We start from the raw sequence: 20,715 nt of genomic DNA, 5'->3' as shown, positions 1-20,715 counted from the left end.
AAGCGGTCCAGGGTGTTCAAAATTGTCTCTAGCGTCCTAGGTTCGATCCCAGGGACAACATGTCAAATTGTCAACTATACCTCAATGAGCAAGTTTATCTCTAGTATATATAAGCTTATTTGAGGTTGCCTCCTGATGAAGATCCACCTATGAGAACCAAAATTGTTTCACTTGCCTTCCTTAAAGTACCTTAAGGAAATCCCCTCTTAGCTTGACATACATTCTTTTAAGGGATTTTTTTTGCATCTGCCTGCATAGAGAGGAATTTGGAGAACAAAACTGTTACGTCCCGTATTTTTATACATTGGAACAACCCGGATTAACTATGATAATTTAAGGCCAAGATTATTCCGGAATTTGAAGTCGGGACTTTTGACCATTTGATTTTATTTTGAGACACAAATTATATATGAAATTGATGGCATTGAACACTTAGGGAAAATTGGGACCACAATTCATAAAATTGGGATTAAAAATCTTGTGCAAAAAGGGCCATGTGGCCGTGTGAATTTAAAGGGGTCCCCACATTGTGTGGCCAAATTTAATTGGTCCAACACATGTGTGGACCATAGGGACATGGAGATATTTTAGTGGGAACTTAAAAATATGACCTCTAAGTCATTTCTCTTCATTTCTACACTTAGAATAAAAATGAAGAAGGAGGAGAACAACAACTCCAACCTCACAGCTAAGAGGAGAGAAAAACAAGATCATCTTTTTAGCTCCTCTAAAATTATTCCATTGATGTAAACCCACTATATTGAGGTCCCTAAGTAGCGTGGAAGCATCGTTGGAGCGATCAACCCATTATTTTCATCTTTTGGAAACCCTAGGCTATTGGAAAGTTGAAGAAGGAAGGTAAGCATTCATTATGTTTTTGTGTTATGAAGGTTATATTCATGTTGTAGTATCTTATAGTGGTTGGAAATCATGAAATATAGTATGATTGGAAGTGGGTCGTGTGATGGGTGTTGTTGTGTTGTGATTGAAATTATGAATTAATGTTTAGTTAGTTGATTGGGATCATTGTAAGGTGAAGAACAATTGAGAATCATCCATATATGTGTATATATAGTGTTGATTGAAATGGGTCACATTATATGACGATGAACGAAGGAACGTCGCTTAATGTTTTAATCGCCGTCGCTATGAATCTTATGTTGGAAATGAATGTTTGTTGACTCGAAATGATGTTGTTAATGTGCGGACTGTTTTTGGAGGTTATTGTATATTTATTGTAATTGGTATATTGATGAGATAGCATTGTTAGAATGTAATTTGAGGATACAAACCATGATTTGGAAATGAAGGAAAAAAAAAAATTAAAAAGGGCTGTCTCGGTTGGGGCTGTTTTCGGCCAGCTTGGAAAAACAATTCGGGTTGTTGGAAATGTGGTATGAATTGCTTAGAATGCCCTTGAATATTTTTGGTAAGGATTCGAGTTGATGATTGAATGTATAAGCGTCGATTTTGGCTTGAAGGTAAGTCGTCGAATTGAATTTATGTAAGTTGTCGAAAAATGGAAAAGAAAGCGATTATTGTATTTTGTCTTTCGGATTGGTTGTCAATGTTACTAGGTTGGTTATTGTGGTTGTTGTTGTTGATTTTGAGCGAGTTAAATTCTCGGGGTAGCCTATTTACAGGGGAAATGCTGCCCAAATTTCTGTAGAATTAAGGGCGAAATTGGAATTTAATGCCCAAAGAGTCTTTTAGCTAATGTTTGGCATTTTATGGCTTATTTTTAGATCGTGGGCAGCCCGAATCATAGTTTGGACTTAGCTTGAGTTGGATCATATTGGAGAGCGTTTGAGGTATGTAAAGCAACCTTCCTTCTTTTGGCATGCCTTAGTTTCACATAGGCTAGATTAGAGCTTTAAGGGAATTCCAAATTCGAGATCCGAGCATGTTATGATCCATATATATATTCTTTGGCACTCTTATATATGTTTTTATGAAATATGAACCATGATGTATTTGAAGTAATCGCTTTCCGAAATTCGCATAGAAAATGTTCACTTTAAGGAATTTTGTAATCTCTGAATGCCATATTTTTCGCATAGAGGCTCGGATCGCTCCAATAATTTTTATAGGAGTTTTCTTGATGTATAATGGGTATGTTTTTCATAGGCGGGCTCAGTTCGGGTCTATACTCGTCCGTGGGTCCCGCGACGCCCTTTATGTAAATTCGACAACTTTGAATCAAAAAGTGATAATTATCATTCCGATTTCGAATATGACTATTTTACTTATCCTTCGGATTTATAATAATGATTTTATGCATATGATTCCTCACTACTCCGCTCGTGCCTACTATGATATCGTTCGCCAGGTTCCTGGGCCGGTTCTGTTGTCGTGCGCTTTTTGATACATTCCGGTGTTATGCTGTGTTTATGGTTCACCGTGCTCCTCGCTCGAGGGCCGGGTTCCACTTATGTTTGGCGTTATGCTGTGTTTGGCATTATGCTGTGTTGTGATGTGTGTCGGGGATTCGGAGATTTGAAACGTTCTGGTGTTATGCTGTGTTGTGGCGCCATCGACAGGCGGGCGACCACATTTTCCAGTGCCCTATGCATAATTTATACTTTGGAAATAAACATTTTGATATGTATTATTTTCTATATATCTGATTCGATTATTATTCAGATTTATTTCTGTACCTTCTGCTTTGCATACTCAGTACATATTTCGTACTGACCCCCTTCTCCGGGGGCTGCGTTTCATGCCCGCAGGTACAGACGCACAGCCTGGTGATCCACCTGTTTAGGACACCCTTTCTGCTATTCGGAGTGCTCCTCTCTTTCCGGAGCTTATACTTTTGGTATATATATTTATTAGTGCATTTGTATATATTCGTTCATGGGTACGGCGGGGCCCTGTCCCGTCATATGATTCTGTCGGTCTGTTTAGAGGTCTGTGGACATGTTTGTGGGTTAGGGTCTTTCTGTATGGATGTATGTACATGTCATTTGGGCGATCCCATACGCCGAGGCGGCCGGTCCGCATATGTTGTTTGGGCGATCCTATACGCCGAGGCGGCCGGTCCGGATATGTTTATATATTGCTTGGTTAGCCCTGTGTGGCTCTTGTTGGTATTTTCTGCGTGCAGGGTATATTGGATAGTCCGTAAAACAAAGGAAACTCTGCCGAAATTTTCTAGAAATTACCTAAATTTGAAATAAAGTCTTGTCGGCTTCCGCCATATACTAGAATGAGTTGATAGAATTTGAGATAATATTTGATAGATGGGTTCGGGTGCCCAGATCGGGCACTAGTCACGGCCTACGGGGTTGGGTCGTGACGGAAGTGGTATCAGAGCGGTTTGTCCTCGGAATGTCTACAGACCGTGTCTAGTAGAGTCTTGTTTATCGGTGTGTTGTGCACCACATCTATAAACAGGAAGCTACAGGACATTTAGGATGTTTCCTTTCTTTGAATCTTAGATCGTGCGATAGAGCTGTGCTATTAGGATGATTCTGTTCTGATCTGTTGTTGTTTTTCTTTCAGTGATGCCTCCGAAAAAGGCGACGGCCGCCCAGAAGAAAAAGGGCGTAGTAGGAGAGACCAGCCGGGCTCAGAAGGATACTCGGACCCTTGCTCAGATGATGCGTGATATTACGTCCCGGCCAGCCGACTCTGCTACGTCTTCATCGTCAGCGGAGTCTGGAGCAGCTTCACCATTAGCTCCAGGGGCTCCAGCTCCCGCGCCTCCAGCTCCTCAGCCAGGGGCGGAGGACAGGACACTGAGAGAGGCTGTGCAGTTATTGGCCACTCTTGTAGCGGGACAGGCTCGCAGACGCGGGCGGAGAGATGATGATGATGACGATAGGCGTGACAGCCTGAGGGTTCGAGAGTTTCTATTATGTGGCCCTCCAGAGTTTTACGGGTCTAAGCCCGACGAGGACCCCCATGACTTTATTCGGGGGATGCGGCGCTCACTAGATTTGGTCAGGGCTTCAGAGACTGAGTCTGTTGAGTTGGCTTCGCATAGACTACGGGATGTTGCTGCTCACTGGTATGAGTCCTGGGAGCTATCCAGGGGTGAGGGTGCTACCCCAGCTACTTGGGACGAGTTCGTGACTGCTTTCACTCACCACTTTTTGCCCCCAGAGTTACGGCGGGCGCGGGTTGACCGATTTTTGCATCTGCAGCAGAGGGGTCGGAGCGTCCGTGAGTATAATATGGAGTTTGATTCTTTGGCCCGGTATGCACCTGCCATAGTAGCAGATATGGCCGATCGGATGCACAGATACGTGATGGGGTTAGACCGCTATTTGATTGATGGCTGTATGGCGGTGGCATTGCAGGCAGACATGGATATTGCCCGACTACAGGCTTATGCCCTGGGTATGGAGGACCGACATAGAGCTGATTATTCTAGCAGAGATCGGGACAGGAGGCCGCCCAAGAGGGCCAGATTCACAGGTTATTCTGGAGATTCTCGAGGCGGACAGCCTCAGCAGCAGCAGTCAGGCAGACATCCTCCTCCGTCAGGCCGGGGTACACCCCCACAGTTTACCGGCAGGAGATATGAGGGTGCCGGATATTTAGGGGCAGGCCCGAGCTCCAGGGCTTCAGGTTCACAGTTGGACAGAGGTTCCAGCAGTCAGATGAGGCCACCTAGACCTTTGTGTTCCTACTGTGGGAGACAGCACCCGGGAGAGTGTTTCCGAGCTACGGGTGCATGCTTTGTGTGCGGCCGTCAGGGCCATCAGATGAGAGACTGTCCGGCTAGAGGTGGTACAGGCAGTTCAGCTCAGTCTACCGGGTCAGCTGGTGGTTCATCTTCAGCCTCGGTGGCGATGCGCCCTGCGGGGCGAGGTACTCCAGCACCAGCAGGCCGCGGCAGGGGTCGTGGCGGAGCTTCGGGTTCTAGCGGTCCTTCGAACCGCATTTATGCCTTAGCCAGCAGACAGGACCAGGAGGCTTCGCCTAATGTCGTCACAGGTATATTACTGGTTTTCTCTCGTGATGTGTATGCATTGATTGATCCTGGTTCTACATTATCATTTATATCTCCACTCGTTGCTGATAAAATTGGGATAGAATCCGAACCGATAGAGCCTTTTGAGGTAGCTACACTAGTAGGGGATTCTGTTATAGCCAGTCAGATTTATAGAGATTGTTCCGTGATTATCTATGGTCGCTGCACTAAGGCGGATTTGGTAGAGTTAGATATGATCGAGTTTGACGTGATTATGGGTATGGATTGGCTAGCTTCTTGCTATGCTAATGTTGATTGTCAAAAGAAGATAGTCCGATTCCAATTCCCAGGGGAGCCAGTTATAGAGTGGGCAGGTAATACAGTATCGCCGAGGGGTAAGTTTATTTCATACCTCAAGGCTGAGAAAATGATCAGAAAGGGGTATATTTATCATCTGGTCCGTGTTCATGATTTAGAGGCAGAGGCACCGACTCTTCAGTCAGTCCCAGCGGTTAATGAATTTGTAGATGTATTCCCAGATGAGCTTCCGGGTCTTCCTCCCGAACGGGAGATAGATTTTGCTATTGATCTGTTGCCAGACACTCAGCCTATCTCTATTCCTCCGTACAGAATGGCACCTGCAGAATTGAAAGAATTGAAAGAGCAACTGAGAGATTTATTGGAGAAGGGTTTCATTCGGCCTAGTGCGTCACCCTGGGGAGCTCCGATATTATTTGTGAGGAAGAAAGACGGCTCGCTGCGGATGTGCATTGATTATCGACAGTTGAATAAGGTAACCATCAAGAATAAATATCCCCTCCCCAGGATTGATGATTTGTTTGATCAGCTGCAGGGTGCCAGGTACTTCTCGAAGATAGACCTGCGATCGGGTTACCATCAGGTACGGGTACGAGAGGCTGATATTCCCAAGACAGCATTCAGGACCCGATATGGGCACTATGAGTTCAGAGTTATGTCTTTTGGGCTGACAAATTCCCCAACAGTATTTATGGACCTGATGAATCGGGTATTCAGACCATTCTTGGATATGTTTGTGATCGTATTTATCGATGATATTCTGGTTTATTCTCGGTCAGAGGCAGAGCATGCGGACCATTTGAGGACGGTACTTGGCACACTTCGGCACCAGGAATTATATGCTAAATTTTCTAAGTGTGAATTCTGGTTATCTTCAATGGTATTTCTGGGACATATTATTGGGGCTGATGGCGTCCGGGTGGATACCTAGAAGATCGAGGCCGAAAAGAATTGGCCTAGACCTACGACGCCGACAGAGGTGCGTAGCTTTCTGGGATTGGCTGGTTATTATCGGAGATTCGTGGAGAAGTTTGCTTCCATTTCAGCGCCTTTGACAAGGCTGACTCAGAAGGGAGCTAAGTTTCAGTGGTCAAATGCTTGCGAGCGTAGCTTCCAGTTGCTGAAAGAGAAGTTGACTACGGCTCCAGTCCTGACTCTTCCGGAGGGTCCAGATGGGTATGTGATTTATTGTGATGCCTCTGGTATTGGTTTGGGATGTGTGTTGATGCAGCACGGCAGGGTGATAGCTTATGCTTCCCGGCAGCTCAGAAAACATGAAAAGAATTATCCTACTCACGATTTGGAGCTGGCCGCGGTCATTCATGCTTTGAAGATGTGGAGACATTATTTATATGGGGTTCACGTTGACATTTATACAGATCATAAGAGCCTTCATTACATCTTTAGGCAAAAGGAGCTGAACTTGCGGCAGCGGAGGTGGTTAGAGTTGCTGAAAGATTATGATGTTGACATTCTCTACCATCCTGGGAAAGCTAATGTTGTGGCGGATGCACTCAGCCGCAAGTCTATGGGCAGCCTAGCAGACGTGCCATCAGAGAGTAAAGAAATGGTTCGCGATATTCATCAGTTGGCTAGTCTTGGAGTTCGCTTGGCTGATTCTGGAGATGTTGGGGTTTCTGTTCGAGGTATTGCTGAGTCCTCTATTACAGAAGATATTAAGCGGCATCAGTATGAGGATCCTATTCTGGCAAAGTACAGAGACGCAGCGCTGGCACAGGAGAAGACTCCGTTTGAGATTTCACCTAATGGAGTGTTATTTCACAGAGGCAGATTGTGTGTACCTGACGTTGCAGGGTTGCGGCGACAGGTTATGGGCGAGGCACATTACGCCCGATATTCTGTTCACCCAGGGTCGACGAAGATGTACCATGATATCAGATGCCTATATTGGTGGGACGGTATGAAAAGAGATATAGCAGAGTTCGTTGCTCAATGTCCAAATTGCCAGCAGGTTAAGATTGAGCACCAGAAGCCCGGTGGGCTATTGCAGGAGATGGAGATACCGACGTGGAAGTGGGAGATCATTAATATGGACTTTATTACAGGTCTACCTCGCACTCCACGGAGGTATGATTCTATTTGGGTTATTGTTGATCGGCTGACGAAATCAGCCCATTTTCTTCCAGTTCGGACCATCTATTCAGCTGAGGATTATGCCAGGCTTTATGTCAGGGAGATTGTACGACTTAATGGAGTTCCTGTGTCTGTTATTTCCGATAGAGGTGCCCAGTTTACAGCTAAGTTCTGGAGATCGTTTCAGGAGGGATTGGGGACCCAGGTGAGCCTGAGTACAACCTTCCATCCCCAGTCCGACGGACAGGCCGAGCGCACTATTCAGACATTGGAAGATATGTTGCGTGCCTGTGTTATTGATTTCAGGGGTAGCTGGGACGACCATTTACCGCTTGTTGAGTTTGCGTATAATAACAGCTACCACTCCAGTATTCAGATGGCACCATATGAGGCTTTGTATGGCAGGAAGTGTAGATCACCGATCGGTTGGTTTGATGTTGGGGAGACTGAGTTGATTGGCCCAGATGTGGTCCAGCAGGCCGTGGATAAGGTGAAACTTATTCGAGAAAGATTGTTGGCAGCCCAGAGCCGACAGAAATCTTATGCCGATAAGCGACGTCGACCGTTAGAGTTTCAGATTGGCGATTGGGTGTTCCTGAAAGTGTCACCGATGAAAGGTGTTATGCGATTTGGAAAGAAAGGAAAGCTCAGTCCGAGATATATTGGGCCCTATCTGATTATTCGCAAAATAGGCAAGGTGGCCTACGAATTGGATTTGCCAGCTGACTTGGGAGCGGTACACCCGGTATTTCATGTTTCTATGCTTCGTAAGTGTATTGGTGACCCTTCCAGAGTCTTTCCTGTAGATGATATTCAGGTCACCGAGGAGCTATCTTATGAGGAGCAGCCTATAGACATATTGGATCGCCAGGTAAAAAGGTTGCGGAACAAAGATATGGCTTCTGTTAAAGTGCTGTGGCGGAATAATAACCGAGAGGAAATGACCTGGGAAGCTGAGGAGCAGATGAAGAAAAAGTATCCTCACCTATTTCCAGTACCTTCAGGTAATCCAATTTCTATGTTTGACTATATTGATTTGTGAATCATTCGTATATGATGGCTATAAAAGAAACTCCCCCGAATTTGAGTAAGATCCGTAGCATTAATCCAACATTCGAGGACGAATGTTCTTAAGGGGGGGAGGATGTTACGTCCCGTATTTTTATACATTGGAACAACCCGGATTAACTATGATAATTTAAGGCCAAGATTATTCCGAGATTTGAAGTCGGGACTTTTGACCATTTGATTTTATTTTGAGACACAAATTATATATGAAATTGATGGCATTGAACACTTAGGAAAAATTGGGACCACAATTCATAAAATTGGGATTAAAAATCTTGTGCAAAAAGGGCCATGTGGCCGTGTGAATTTAAAGGGGTCCCCACATTGTGTGGCCAAATTTAATTGGTCCAACACATGTGTGGACCATAGGGACATGGAGATATTTTAGTGGGAACTTAAAAATATGACCTCTAAGTCATTTCTCTTCATTTCTACACTTAGAATAAAAATTAAGAAGGAGGAGAACAACAACTCCAACCTCACGGATAAGAGGAGAGAAAAACAAGATCATCTTTTTAGCTCCTCTAAAATTATTCCATTGATGTAAACCCACTATATTGAGGTCCCTAAGTAGCGTGGAAGCATCGTTGGAGCGATCAACCCATTATTTTCATCTTTTGGAAACCCTAGGCTATTGGAAAGTTGAAGAAGGAAGGTAAGCATTCATTATGTTTTTGTGTTATGAAGGTTATATTCATGTTGTAGTATCTTATAGTGGTTGGAAATCATGAAATATAGTATGATTGGAAGTGGGTCGTGTGATGGGTGTTGTTGTGTTGTGATTGAAATTATGAATTAATGTTTAGTTAGTTGATTGGGATCATTGTAAGGTGAAGAACAATTGAGAATCATCCATATATGTGTATATATAGTGTTGATTGAAATGGGTCACATTATATGACGATGAACGAAGGAACGTCGCTTAATGTTTTAATCGCCGTCGCTATGAATCTTATGTTGGAAATGAATGTTTGTTGACTCGAAATGATGTTGTTAATGTGCGGACTGTTTTTGGAGGTTATTGTATATTTATTGTAATTGGTATATTGATGAGATAGCATTGTTAGAATGTAATTTGAGGATACAAACCATGATTTGGAAATGAAGGAAAAAAAAAATTAAAAAGGGCTGTCTCGGTTGGGGTTGTTTTCGGCCAGCTTGGAAAAAAAATTCGGGTTGTTGGAGATGTGGTATGAATTGCTTAGAATGCCCTTGAATATTTTTGGTAAGGATTCGGGTTGATGATTGAATGTATAAGCGTCGATTTTGGCTTGAAGGTAAGTCGTCGAATTGAATTTATGTAAGTTGTCGAAAAATGGAAAAGAAAGCGATTATTGTATTTTGTCTTTCGGATTGGTTGTCAATGTTACTAGGTTGGTTATTGTGGTTGTTGTTGTTGATTTTGAGCGAGTTAAATTCTCGGGGTAGCCTATTTACAGGGGAAATGCTGCCCAAATTTCTGTAGAATTAAGGGCGAAATTGGAATTTAATGCCCAAAGAGTCTTTTAGCTAATGTTTGGCATTTTATGGCTTATTTTTAGATCGTGGGCAGCCCGAATCATAGTTTGGACTTAGCTTGAGTTGGATCATATTGGAGAGCGTTTGAGGTATGTAAAGCAACCTTCCTTCTTTTGGCATGCCTTAGTTTCACATAGGCTAGATTAGAGCTTTAAGGGAATTCCAAATTCGAGATCCGAGCATGTTATGATCCATATATATATATATTCTTTGGCACTCTTATATATGTTTTTATGAAATATGAACCATGATGTATTTGAAGTAATCGCTTTCCGAAATTCGCATAGAAAATGTTCACTTTAAGGAATTTTGTAATCTCTGAATGCCATATTTTTCGCATAGAGGCTCAGATCGCTCCAATAATTTTTATAGGCATTTGCTTGATGTATAATGGGTATGTTTTTCATAGGCGGGCTCAGTTCGGGTCTATACTCGTCCGTGGGTCCCGCGACGCCCTTTATGTAAATTCGACAACTTTGAATCAAAAAGTGATAATTATCATTCCAATTTCGAATATGACTATTTTACTTATCCTTCGGATTTATAATAATGATTTTATGCATATGATTCCTCACTACTCCGCTCGTGCCTACTATGATATCGTTCGCCGGTTCCTGGGCCGGTTCGGTTGTCGTGCGCTTTTTGATACATTCCGGTGTTATGCTGTGTTTATGGTTCACCGTGCTCCTCGCTCGAGGGCCGGGTTCCACTTATGTTTGGCGTTATGCTGTGTTTGGCGTTATGTTGTGTTGTGATGTGTGACGGGGATTCGGAGATTTGAAACTTTCTGGTGTTATGCTGTGTTGTGGCGCCATCGACAGGCGGGCGACCACATTTTCCAGTGCCCTATGCATAATTTATACTTTGGAAATAAACATTTTGATATGTATTATTTTCTATATATCTGATTCGATTATTATTCAGATTTATTTCTGTACCTTCTGCTTTGCATACTCAGTACATATTTCGTACTGACCCCCTTCTCCGGGGGCTGCGTTTCATGCCCGCAGGTACAGACACACAGCCTGGTGATCCACCTGTTTAGGACACCCTTTCTGCTATTCGGAGTGCTCCTCTCTTTCCGGAGCTTATACTTTTGGTATATATATTTATTAGTGCATTTGTATATATTCGTTCATGGGTACGGCGGGGCCCTATCCCGTCATATGATTCTGTCGGTCTGTTTAGAGGTCTGTGGACATGTTTGTGGGTTAGGGTCTTTCTGTATGGATGTATGTACATGTCGTTTGGGCGATCCCATACGCCGAGGCGGCCGGTCCGCATATGTTGTTTGGGCGATCCTATACGCCGAGGCGGCCGGTCCGCATATGTTTATATATTGCTTGGTTAGCCCTGTGTGGCTCTTGTTGGTATTTTCTGCGTGCAGGGTATATTGGATAGTCCGTAAAACAAAGGAAACTCTGCCGAAATTTTCTGGAAATTACCTAAATTTGAAATAAAGTCTTGTCGGCTTCCGCCATATACTAGAATGAGTTGATAGAATTTGAGATAATATTTGATAGATGGGTTCGGGTGCCCAGATCGGGCACTAGTCACGGCCTACGGGGTTGGGTCGTGACAAAAACACTTTCATGTTAATATGAATTAAGAAGCCGCTCATATATAGTTCAAACTCGCTCAACTTAAATTAGTCTTGTTACTACTTTATTATTTTTAAAAATTTTAAATAGTTTACAATACGATTATAAGCTGTTAAAAATATAACTTATTATTGAAGAAAGTATAATTATGTTCTAATAATTAAAATCGGATCATTAATTTGTTTATATTTTTTTTAATTCTTTTTTTTTTTTTGACAAAAGATACTTATCAATTGATTTGGAATACTAATTCAGTACAAGTTAATCCAACCTTTTGGACGGTTAATTGAGTTATATACATTAAGAATATGCCACTCCCCCAGCCTGCCAAAAAATAAGTAAGTTGGACGAGTTACACTTTTACCTGTCAAATGATAGATCCCTGGAAATAGTCTAATATCGAGCATTGAAATTATAACATCATATACTCCTTGTAATCTTCTAAAGTAGGAGTATTTATTTATTTATACTATATGAATATCTAAAACTACAATATCCAAAAGTTCCAAAAATCTCGCAAAATTGAAATCCACGTGATTGTAGAAAAAGGCTTCTATTAGAAACAACTTAGAGAATTATAAATACGCCTTCCACATGCTTCCCATTTTTGGCCGATTCTAATGACTGGAGTATATTAATTTTGATATTCTGTATGAGCTAAATTTCATCTCAGCACTTTGGAACACAGGTTGAGGTAATAATTTAATCATGCAAAAAGAAAAGCATGCATGTTGAATGTTTAAAACAGCGTGGATAATATATAATATATCCGAGAACAGATGTCTAATGTCTCGCGTTTGTTTATAATGTGATACCAATTTAAAATGTAAGCTAAAACATACGTATGTAACTGTATATTTTTTTCTCTCTCCGATTCATTATTATTTCTTGCTTGTAAGCAACTCGTCAATGCAGTGAACCCACTCAAAAGTATATACACAAGTCACAACAATCATACTCCCTCCATTTCAAAATGTTTGTGTGGTTTTGACTTGACACGGAATTTAAGAAAATAAAATAAGGCTTTTAAATCTTGTGATTGTTAACTAAAGATGCGTAGAATGTACCAAAATGCCCTTTTAATCTTGTGGTCTTAAACATGTCATGTGGAAAGTTGGAATAAAAGAGTTCTAAAAAAAGAAAAAAATATTCTTTTTTAAACGGACTAAAAAGGAAAGAAAGACAGATTTTGAAACAGACGGAATATTTACTTTTAAGAAATGTGATTTATTATTATATCCAATAATAGAAGAAATATAATGATTATTTATGACAAATATTATCAAGCATGAAATATATAACTGGACACGAGAGTTGAATTGGCAGGGTCTAAGGTATAGTTTTGGATGGCTGATTCAAATTTCAAAACCCCATAAAAAATTCCTACGTTTTGAAAGTCAATAAGAGTACGTGCAAGTAGACTTAACGTAATATACCCAAAACATTTTCAAAAACTAATAGGGCAAATTAAGCAAACAGAAGAAATGGTCTTGGCGATGTACCCATTCAATTCAAACATTGAATTATTCCGGTATTACCAACTGTTTTCTGTCAAATCATAATACTATTTCAATAAATGTCAACTAGTGTCCCTCTCTCTCTATATATATCCCTTGACCTGTCTTCTTTACCATAACAATCATAATAATCAAAACTCAACGTTTGGTTTCTCCTCTTCCTATTCCAATCATAGATATCATCAGTTAATTAACATCCCGTTGAAGAACAAAAAAGATGGCAATCATTCTCCAATCTTCAAGTTTCTTGATTTCATGTAATTCTGTTCCCTCAACATCATCTTGCAGTTGTAGGAGAGGATTGATTAGAGCGAGTATTAATATTCCAAATAATCAGAAACATAAAATCTCCCTTCCAAAGATTCAAAGAAGAGAGAGATCAGTGCAGGAACAGGAGTTGATTAGTCGTTTTTCAACCATAAGCACTGGTAGCAGCCCAATTGAAAAACAGTTTAGCCCTTCAAAAAAAATTGATTCTTTGGTTATCGAGAAGCTTTACGCAATCAAGGAGGCAGTTGCAGATAGAGTGGAGATGCATAGAAATATTGGAGAACAGAGAAGCCAGTGGAACAATATGCTTTTGACATCTATTAATGGGATTACACTAGCTGCTGCTACAATGGTTGGAATTGCAGCCAGTAATGGTGATTCTGTTTTGGGATTAAAAATGTCATCCACTTTGATGTATTTGGCTGCTACAGCCATGTTGGTGACCATGAACCAAATTCAACCATCCCAACTTGCTGAAGAACAAAGAAATGCATCAAGACTTTTTCAAGATCTCCATAACCAAATCGAAACAACTTTATCAATCGGTCATCCTTCTGCTATTGATGTGAAAGCAGCTATGGACAAAGTATTGGCTCTTGACAAGGCCTATCCATTACCTCTTCTTGGAGTAATGCTAGAGAAATTTCCATCTTCTGTCGAACCTGCTGTTTGGTGGCCTCAACAATTTCGAAGACAGCTCAAAAGAGTAAGTGATAATACCGAAAACAAGTGGAATGGATGGAACGGAAAATTAGAGGAGGAAATGAAAGAAATAATGGGAGTTTTAGGCAGAAAAGACCAAGAAGAGTATATTAGGCTTGGAGAAAAGGCCTTGAAATTGAACAAGTTTTTAGCCATATCTGGTCCTTTGCTCACAGGCCTAGCAGCAGTCGGCTCTGCATTAGCAGGTCCTTCTACTCATGGATCTTGGGCAGCCATGCTTGGCATTGTCGGTGGCGCATTGGCAAGTGTAGTTAACACAGTAGAGCATGGCGGACAAGTTGGAATGTTATTCGAGATGTATAGGAGCAACGCTGGTTTCTTCCAGTACATGCAGGAATCTATTGAATCTAACTTGACAGAAACAGAAATGGATAGAAGAGAAAATGGTGAGGTGTTTGAAATGAAGTTGGCACTGAAGTTAGGAAGGAGCTTATCAGACCTGAGAGATCTTGCTGCTTCTTCTTCATATAAAGCAGAAGATTTAGATGAGTTTGCGAGCAAGCTTTTTTAGAGTAGCTATTCAAGCATCGACAAAATTGTTTATGCGAGTAGGACTAACTCATTCTTTGATTGAATTATTGACTCTTGGCCATGTGCAAATTAAATGGCTTGCTCGATTATTAATTATTTTTTGACTCAATATTGGGAATGAAACACTAAATCATTTAAATTTTAATTTCCTACCCCTGAATTCAACCTCTATGCATTGAGAAATCACTTATATCAACGCGCAAAATCAAGTACATGTTATTGTGTATAAGAGCAGGGCTAACTCATTCGTTCGATTCAAATGTTAACAGTTTCTGATCAGGCCATGTTGCAAGTTGCAAATGGGTTGATTTGTTTTCTGATTTCTTGGCTCCATGAGGAATGAATCATTAGTTGAACTGTTTCCTTGTTATCAAGCTTTATGTATTGAATGAGTGAACCAAAGACAACCTGAGATCATGTGTGTTTAACTAGTGACATATCAATATAAGACTAAGTCTTGAACAATAATAAAGTGAGTGCGATCGATTGAGTTTAGAACTTAACATGCTGTGACGTCTATGACGAAGGGCGGGACAAAAAAAAAGGACTGACATGCTTTTATGCTGGCAAGCTTCCGAAAAGGGGGGCGCAGATGACATCAAAGCTCACATCAAAATGAGAGAGGACTGAGGAGAGTGAATTATGGTTCGCATGATACACATGTTTTTGGACTCGATGATGGTATAACCCGAGAGATAAATCCACGAGACTTGTTGGGCGAAAGCAAAAAATACCTGCCATGAGCCAGCTTAGACCGTAACAAACACCTCCATAGGGTTTTAGTCGACAAGGGAGTGTAGCGTTTTAGTCGACAAGGGAGTGTAGCGTACAACTTTCAAAAAGTAAAGCTGATCAACTTTATAATTTCAACGAAGTAGTTGGCAGGGTGCTATATAATGGAATATACTATTACAGTAAATGATAGCGATCTTAATTTGAATAATTTCTCATCTTTAAAATATAATATAAGATGAACTTTAATTTTATCGATTAAAGATTTAACAAGTTGTGGACATCCAAATTTTGTGGGACTCTACAAAATGAGTCCAATATCTGTTAGGGTTTCTTGGAGGCTACTCTATCTAAACCGTACGTCACACCTATATAAAGGGACACATATTCTCTTGAAAAGACATATCAAAAATCCCATAAATTCCTGGGATATTCATAAAGAGCTCAAGGCATCACATACTGCCTTTATCAAATTGCCTGACATTCTTTGAGATCAAATACATCACAATGAGATCTTCCTATGTTCGAAAATAATGCTACTAATAGCCCTCGAATAACATAAAAATATTAGGAGAGAAGAATCAAGGCAATAAACAGATTTGTGCCCGCACTATTCATCAATAAAATATCTGTTTCAACATATTTTGTTTGTGCTTTGCAGTTAATTTCCACACATCAAAAATTTGTTGCAAACACAAGTATTTTTACGGGTTTGAATAGGTTATCACCTTCCATTCTAGGTTATTAATAATAATATAGTAGCTCATGTTCAAATTTCAATATAAACATTCAGCTACAGGACTACAGCTTGCCGTGGCAAAGCAACCTAATTATGTGTAAATATTCTTTAAGCTGTCAATGGATAAACTTGAATCTGCAAACAGATTTGTTGGAAAATTTAGTGTGTATCTCATGAATTAGGAATTACTCCATTTTTTGCTTTAGGGAAAAATTGTTCTTTTAGTGATCTAGTAAAGAACAAGTAAAGAAATTGAGTTCGCGCACACGAAAAATAGGCCTACAGGCAAAAATGGCGGATTCCCCCTGCCCCGGAAATACACGTTATAGGCTTATAGCATATCCCGGTGAAATATTTCTAAATTGGTGTTTAGACCAAATTAATTCAACTTATCATTAATTGATTGAATGAAAAAAAAACATCCAATATATTAATTAATAATTAATTCAACTTATCATGATTAATTGATTGAATGAAATAAAAATACATAGTATATTAATTAACTACGATTAATTGATATTTGTGTAGTTTCAAATAAATATTATCCATCTACTCATTAAGTATACCTCCTGCTAATAAAATTTATAATGATAAATGACACTACAATTGGCAGAGCTAATTAACACCAATCGTTACAGTGTACCAAAGAAGTCAAAGAAACTGATCTTTCGCGAATTTTGTCCGTATGTAATATAAGTATTCAAATAGTCAGGCCAGCCTTTGACAATTTGAGAATCCAAGTTAGCTTTTAATTATTATTTGACATAATCTTGTCTAAACCAAATCAATATACTCAACATCTCATTTATATCTTGTTAGTGTTAAAAAGAAATTTTCAACATTGTTTTGCATTCCTTCGACATAAAATGTCATCGTTGTTGTGCAATATTTACTGAAATTATCTTAGTACAATATGCATCAAACATAGGTATTTGGCCGAAACTAGGAGAATTGGATTTTTGGTTCTTTACAAACTTTATTTAATTTTATGACATTTTTATAAGAGATTTTTATTTTTTACACATAAGAGATTTGAAAAAGCCATTTTTTTTTATTCAAATTATAAGAGGGCGAGAGATCCTATTTTTAGAAACTTGAATATTGCTTGCATTTCACTGGAGGTATGCTATCAATTTTTTTCAAATCGTAAGTGCAGAATTTGTAGTGGACCAGTGGTGTCATTTGCACGAACAAGCATGACAAATACATTTTCTCTCCATTCCAATTTGGGTGCTCACTAACATTATTACTATGACAAAAAAATAATTAACATATAGATAATTTAATACTTTTTGTTAGGAAACAAGTTCATGAAACATTAGTATTAGTTTTTTGTTAACGAAAATTATTTTTTAGAACAAAATTATAACAGAAAGTAATAGAGAGTCTAATAAAACTCTTTGTGCTCTATTAAGTGCACTAAATTTCCATTTAGGGGAAATTGAGTACTACTTAATACTTTTAGATACCAAAAGAATTATACGAGTGTTGAAGGACAAATGGCGCATACTATAAAATGATAATAAACAATTACGTACTAAATAAAAAAGGAAAAAAAATATATTATCCAATACCAACTATAATGGTTAACATTTTGCAGCGAAAAGTTGGTAGAGTTTAAATGGCGAGGAAGGTGGTTTGTTTTCCATAATCTATTCAACTTTTATTTTTATTTTTATGTCCACATCATCCCTAAACATGTTCTATATTAAGAATAGCTATATTTCTTTTTATTGGTTTTGAAGATATCGTCCTTAATAGAGAATACTGTTTCCAAGAAAGTGAAAATCCCTGGGGTTGGCCGTTTCAAAATTCATACCCTACAAAAATTTCTGTTGAAAGTCAATGTCAAAGCAGCCAATTATGCTTGACAACAATGACGAGATCAAAGCTTGTGACTGCGCCAAATTACCAAGACTGAACCCCAAAAACATAGTCTAATTAGCCAAAGTACCCGTTCAATTCAACTGCCGAAAGTCAAAGCTATAACACTGTTTTGTATCATGCACCAACTTCCCTTATATATATGCCATCTGCAACGTCTCCTTTGCCATAATAACAAAGTAACAAACATATAACCAACTCTAAGCATTCAGCAATAAGAATTGAAAGGAGATCCATTTTTATACCTCTAATCTTTCCAGCCTAAACCAATCTTTTACATATCAACAGATTTAGAGAAAATATATGGCAACTCTTCAAGCATCAAGTTTCTTGAGCTCATCTTGTTCTGCCACCTCGTCTTCATCTTGCCGAAGAGGAACCATTACAGCAAAGATCAATATTCCCAACATTCAGAAGAAAAAAATCTCTCTACCTATCCTAATTCAGAGAAGAGGAATATCAGAGCATGAGCAATTTAGCAACAAAACAATTGAGGAACTGCTTAGCCCATCAAGAATATTAAGTGATACAAATGATAGTCCTGATCTACTGGTTATAGAGAAGCTTTACGCTATCAAAGAGGCAGTTGCAGATAGAGTGGAGATGCATAGAAATATTGGAGAGCAGAGGAGCCAATGGAACAGTATGCTTTTGACATCCATTAATGGGATAACTTTAGCAGGTGCTACAATGGCTGGCATTGCAGCTAGCAGTGGTGCTGGTGGTGATGCTATTTTGGGACTAAAAATGTCATCCACTATGATGTATTTGGCTGCTACTGGCATGTTGACGATCATCAACAAGATTCAACCATCCCAGCTTGCTGAAGAACAAAGAAACGCAACAAGGCTGTTTCAAGATCTCCACAACCAAATAGAAACAACTTTATCAATCGGTCATCCTTCAGCTATTGATGTGAAAAAAGCTATGGACAAAGTCTTGGCTCTTGACAAGGCCTATCCATTACCTCTTCTAGGAGTAATGCTAGAAAAGTTTCCATCCTCTGTTGAGCCTGCTGTTTGGTGGCCTCAACAACGTCGAAGGCAGCCCAAAAGAGCAAGTGATAATACTGAAAACAAGTGGAATGGATGGAATGGTAAACTGGAGGAGGAAATGAAAGAAATAATGGGAGTCTTGGGCAGAAAAGATCAGGAAGAATATATTATCCTGGGGAAAAAGGCCTTGAAATTGAACAAGCTTTTAGCAATGTCTGGTCCTTTGCTCACAGGCCTAGCAGCAATTGGCTCAATGTTTATAGAATCTTCTCCTTCTCATGGATCTAATTTGGCAGCCATACTTGGAATTGCTGGTGGCGCTTTGGCAAGTGTAGTTAATACAGTAGAGCATGGTGGACAAGTTGGAATGGTATTCGAAATGTATCGGAGCAATGCCGGTTTCTTCCGGTACATGCAAGAATCTATTGAATCTAACTTGACAGAGACAGAAATGGATAGAAGAGAAAATGGTGAAGTGTTTGAATTGAAGTTAGCATTGAAGTTAGGAAGGAGCTTATCAGATCTAAGAAATCTTGCTGCTTCTTCTTCATTGAAAACAGAAGATTTAGACGAATTTGGGAGCAAACTTTTTTAGAGTAGCTATTCACTGTATAAAGCACTGCAAAATCCAGTACATATCATATTGTTTATGCTAGTAGGGCTAACTCATTCTTTGATTCAATTATTAACTCTTTATAGGAGTTTGTAAGGCCTTATTGCAAGATGCAAATTAAATGGCTTGCTTGATCCTTTAATTATTTCTAACTCTCTACGGGGTTTGAAACACTTAATCATTTATTGCCTTTCAATTTTGATTCCTACATTGAATTCAACCTTATATGCATTAAGAAACATATCAACGTCGACAGAGGTGGCCCGTGAGATCTTGTTGCTTCTTCATTGAAAGCAGAAGATGTGGCCGAGTTTGCGAGCAAGCTTTTTAAAATTCCGCTCTAAAGCTTAAACTCATTCTTTCGATTCAAATGTTAATTGCTTATAACAGTTTCTCAGGCCATCTTCTCAAGCTGCAAATCGCTTGACTTGTTTTCTTATTTCTTGGTTCCATGAGAAATGGTCAATCATCTCTTAGTTCAACTGCTTCCTTAAATTCAAGCTTTATGCATTGAAAATGAGTGAACAAAAAGACAAGCTGAGATCCTGTGTGTTTAACTAGTGATCAACAGAAGACTAACTTTGGAACTTTGAATCATAAGAAAGTGAGCGTGTGATCGATTAAGTTTAGAACTTAATGTGAGGTGGTAAAACTGCGACACCCCCGAGGGGGGTCAAAGGGAATGACCGACACACTTCTAAACTGACAAACTTTTGAAGAAGGGGAATATGGGCAGGCTAACGAAGGCAGGTCAAAGAGAATGCCTGACAAACTTTTAGGCTGACAAACTTCTGAAGAAGGGGATGGAGCTATGAGGACGGGTCAAAGAGAATGACGACAAACTTCTAGGCCGACAAACTTCTTAAGAAGGAGTGCACATGACACCTTAGATGAATCCCACATCGAAATGAGAGAGGAGAGTCAAGGTCTTTATAAGGCACAACACAAGTTCACATACGTGTGCCTTTGGGCTCGTGATTGGTGTGACCAATGGAAAAATCCGTGAGGGGCCAAAACAGACAATAAGTGGCATGAGCTTGAACTATGACAAACGCCTCCATTGGGCTTTAGTAGACAAGATGTATAGTACAACTTTCAAGAAAGTAAAGCTGATCAACTTTATAATTTCAACAGAGTGATTGGCAGGATACTATATATAATAATATATTACTACTTCAGTAATTTCTCATC

At 39.8% G+C, this 20,715-nt stretch overlaps 2 protein-coding genes and 1 long non-coding RNA gene across 3 annotated transcripts; all 3 read left to right on the top strand.

Annotated features, from left to right (window-relative positions):
• The first annotated feature begins 694 nt into the window (after positions 1-694).
• LOC132625201 (uncharacterized) lies at positions 695-2,930 on the top strand. Its single transcript, XR_009576696.1, has 3 exons — positions 695-858; positions 1,746-1,811; positions 2,730-2,930. It is a non-coding gene; the product is annotated as an uncharacterized LOC132625201 (long non-coding RNA).
• A 10,241-nt stretch (positions 2,931-13,171) lies between these two features.
• Positions 13,172-14,732, top strand: LOC132622546 (probable F-box protein At4g22030). Its single transcript, XM_060337153.1, has one exon. The coding sequence runs from the start codon at positions 13,255-13,257 to the stop codon at positions 14,539-14,541; it is 1,287 nt and encodes a 428-aa protein (XP_060193136.1). The 5' UTR covers positions 13,172-13,254; the 3' UTR covers positions 14,542-14,732.
• Positions 14,733-18,099: 3,367 nt separating this feature from the next.
• On the top strand, positions 18,100-19,623 carry LOC132623025 (probable F-box protein At4g22030). The gene has a single exon (XM_060337723.1). It carries the CDS (start codon positions 18,220-18,222, stop codon positions 19,504-19,506), a length of 1,287 nt encoding a protein of 428 aa, XP_060193706.1. The 5' UTR covers positions 18,100-18,219; the 3' UTR covers positions 19,507-19,623.
• Positions 19,624-20,715: the final 1,092 nt, after the last annotated feature.

This window comes from Lycium barbarum, chromosome 12 (assembly GCF_019175385.1).
Source record: "Lycium barbarum isolate Lr01 chromosome 12, ASM1917538v2, whole genome shotgun sequence".
NCBI classification, from domain to species: domain Eukaryota; kingdom Viridiplantae; phylum Streptophyta; class Magnoliopsida; order Solanales; family Solanaceae; genus Lycium; species Lycium barbarum.
This window is presented reverse-complemented; position numbering and strand designations above follow the sequence as displayed.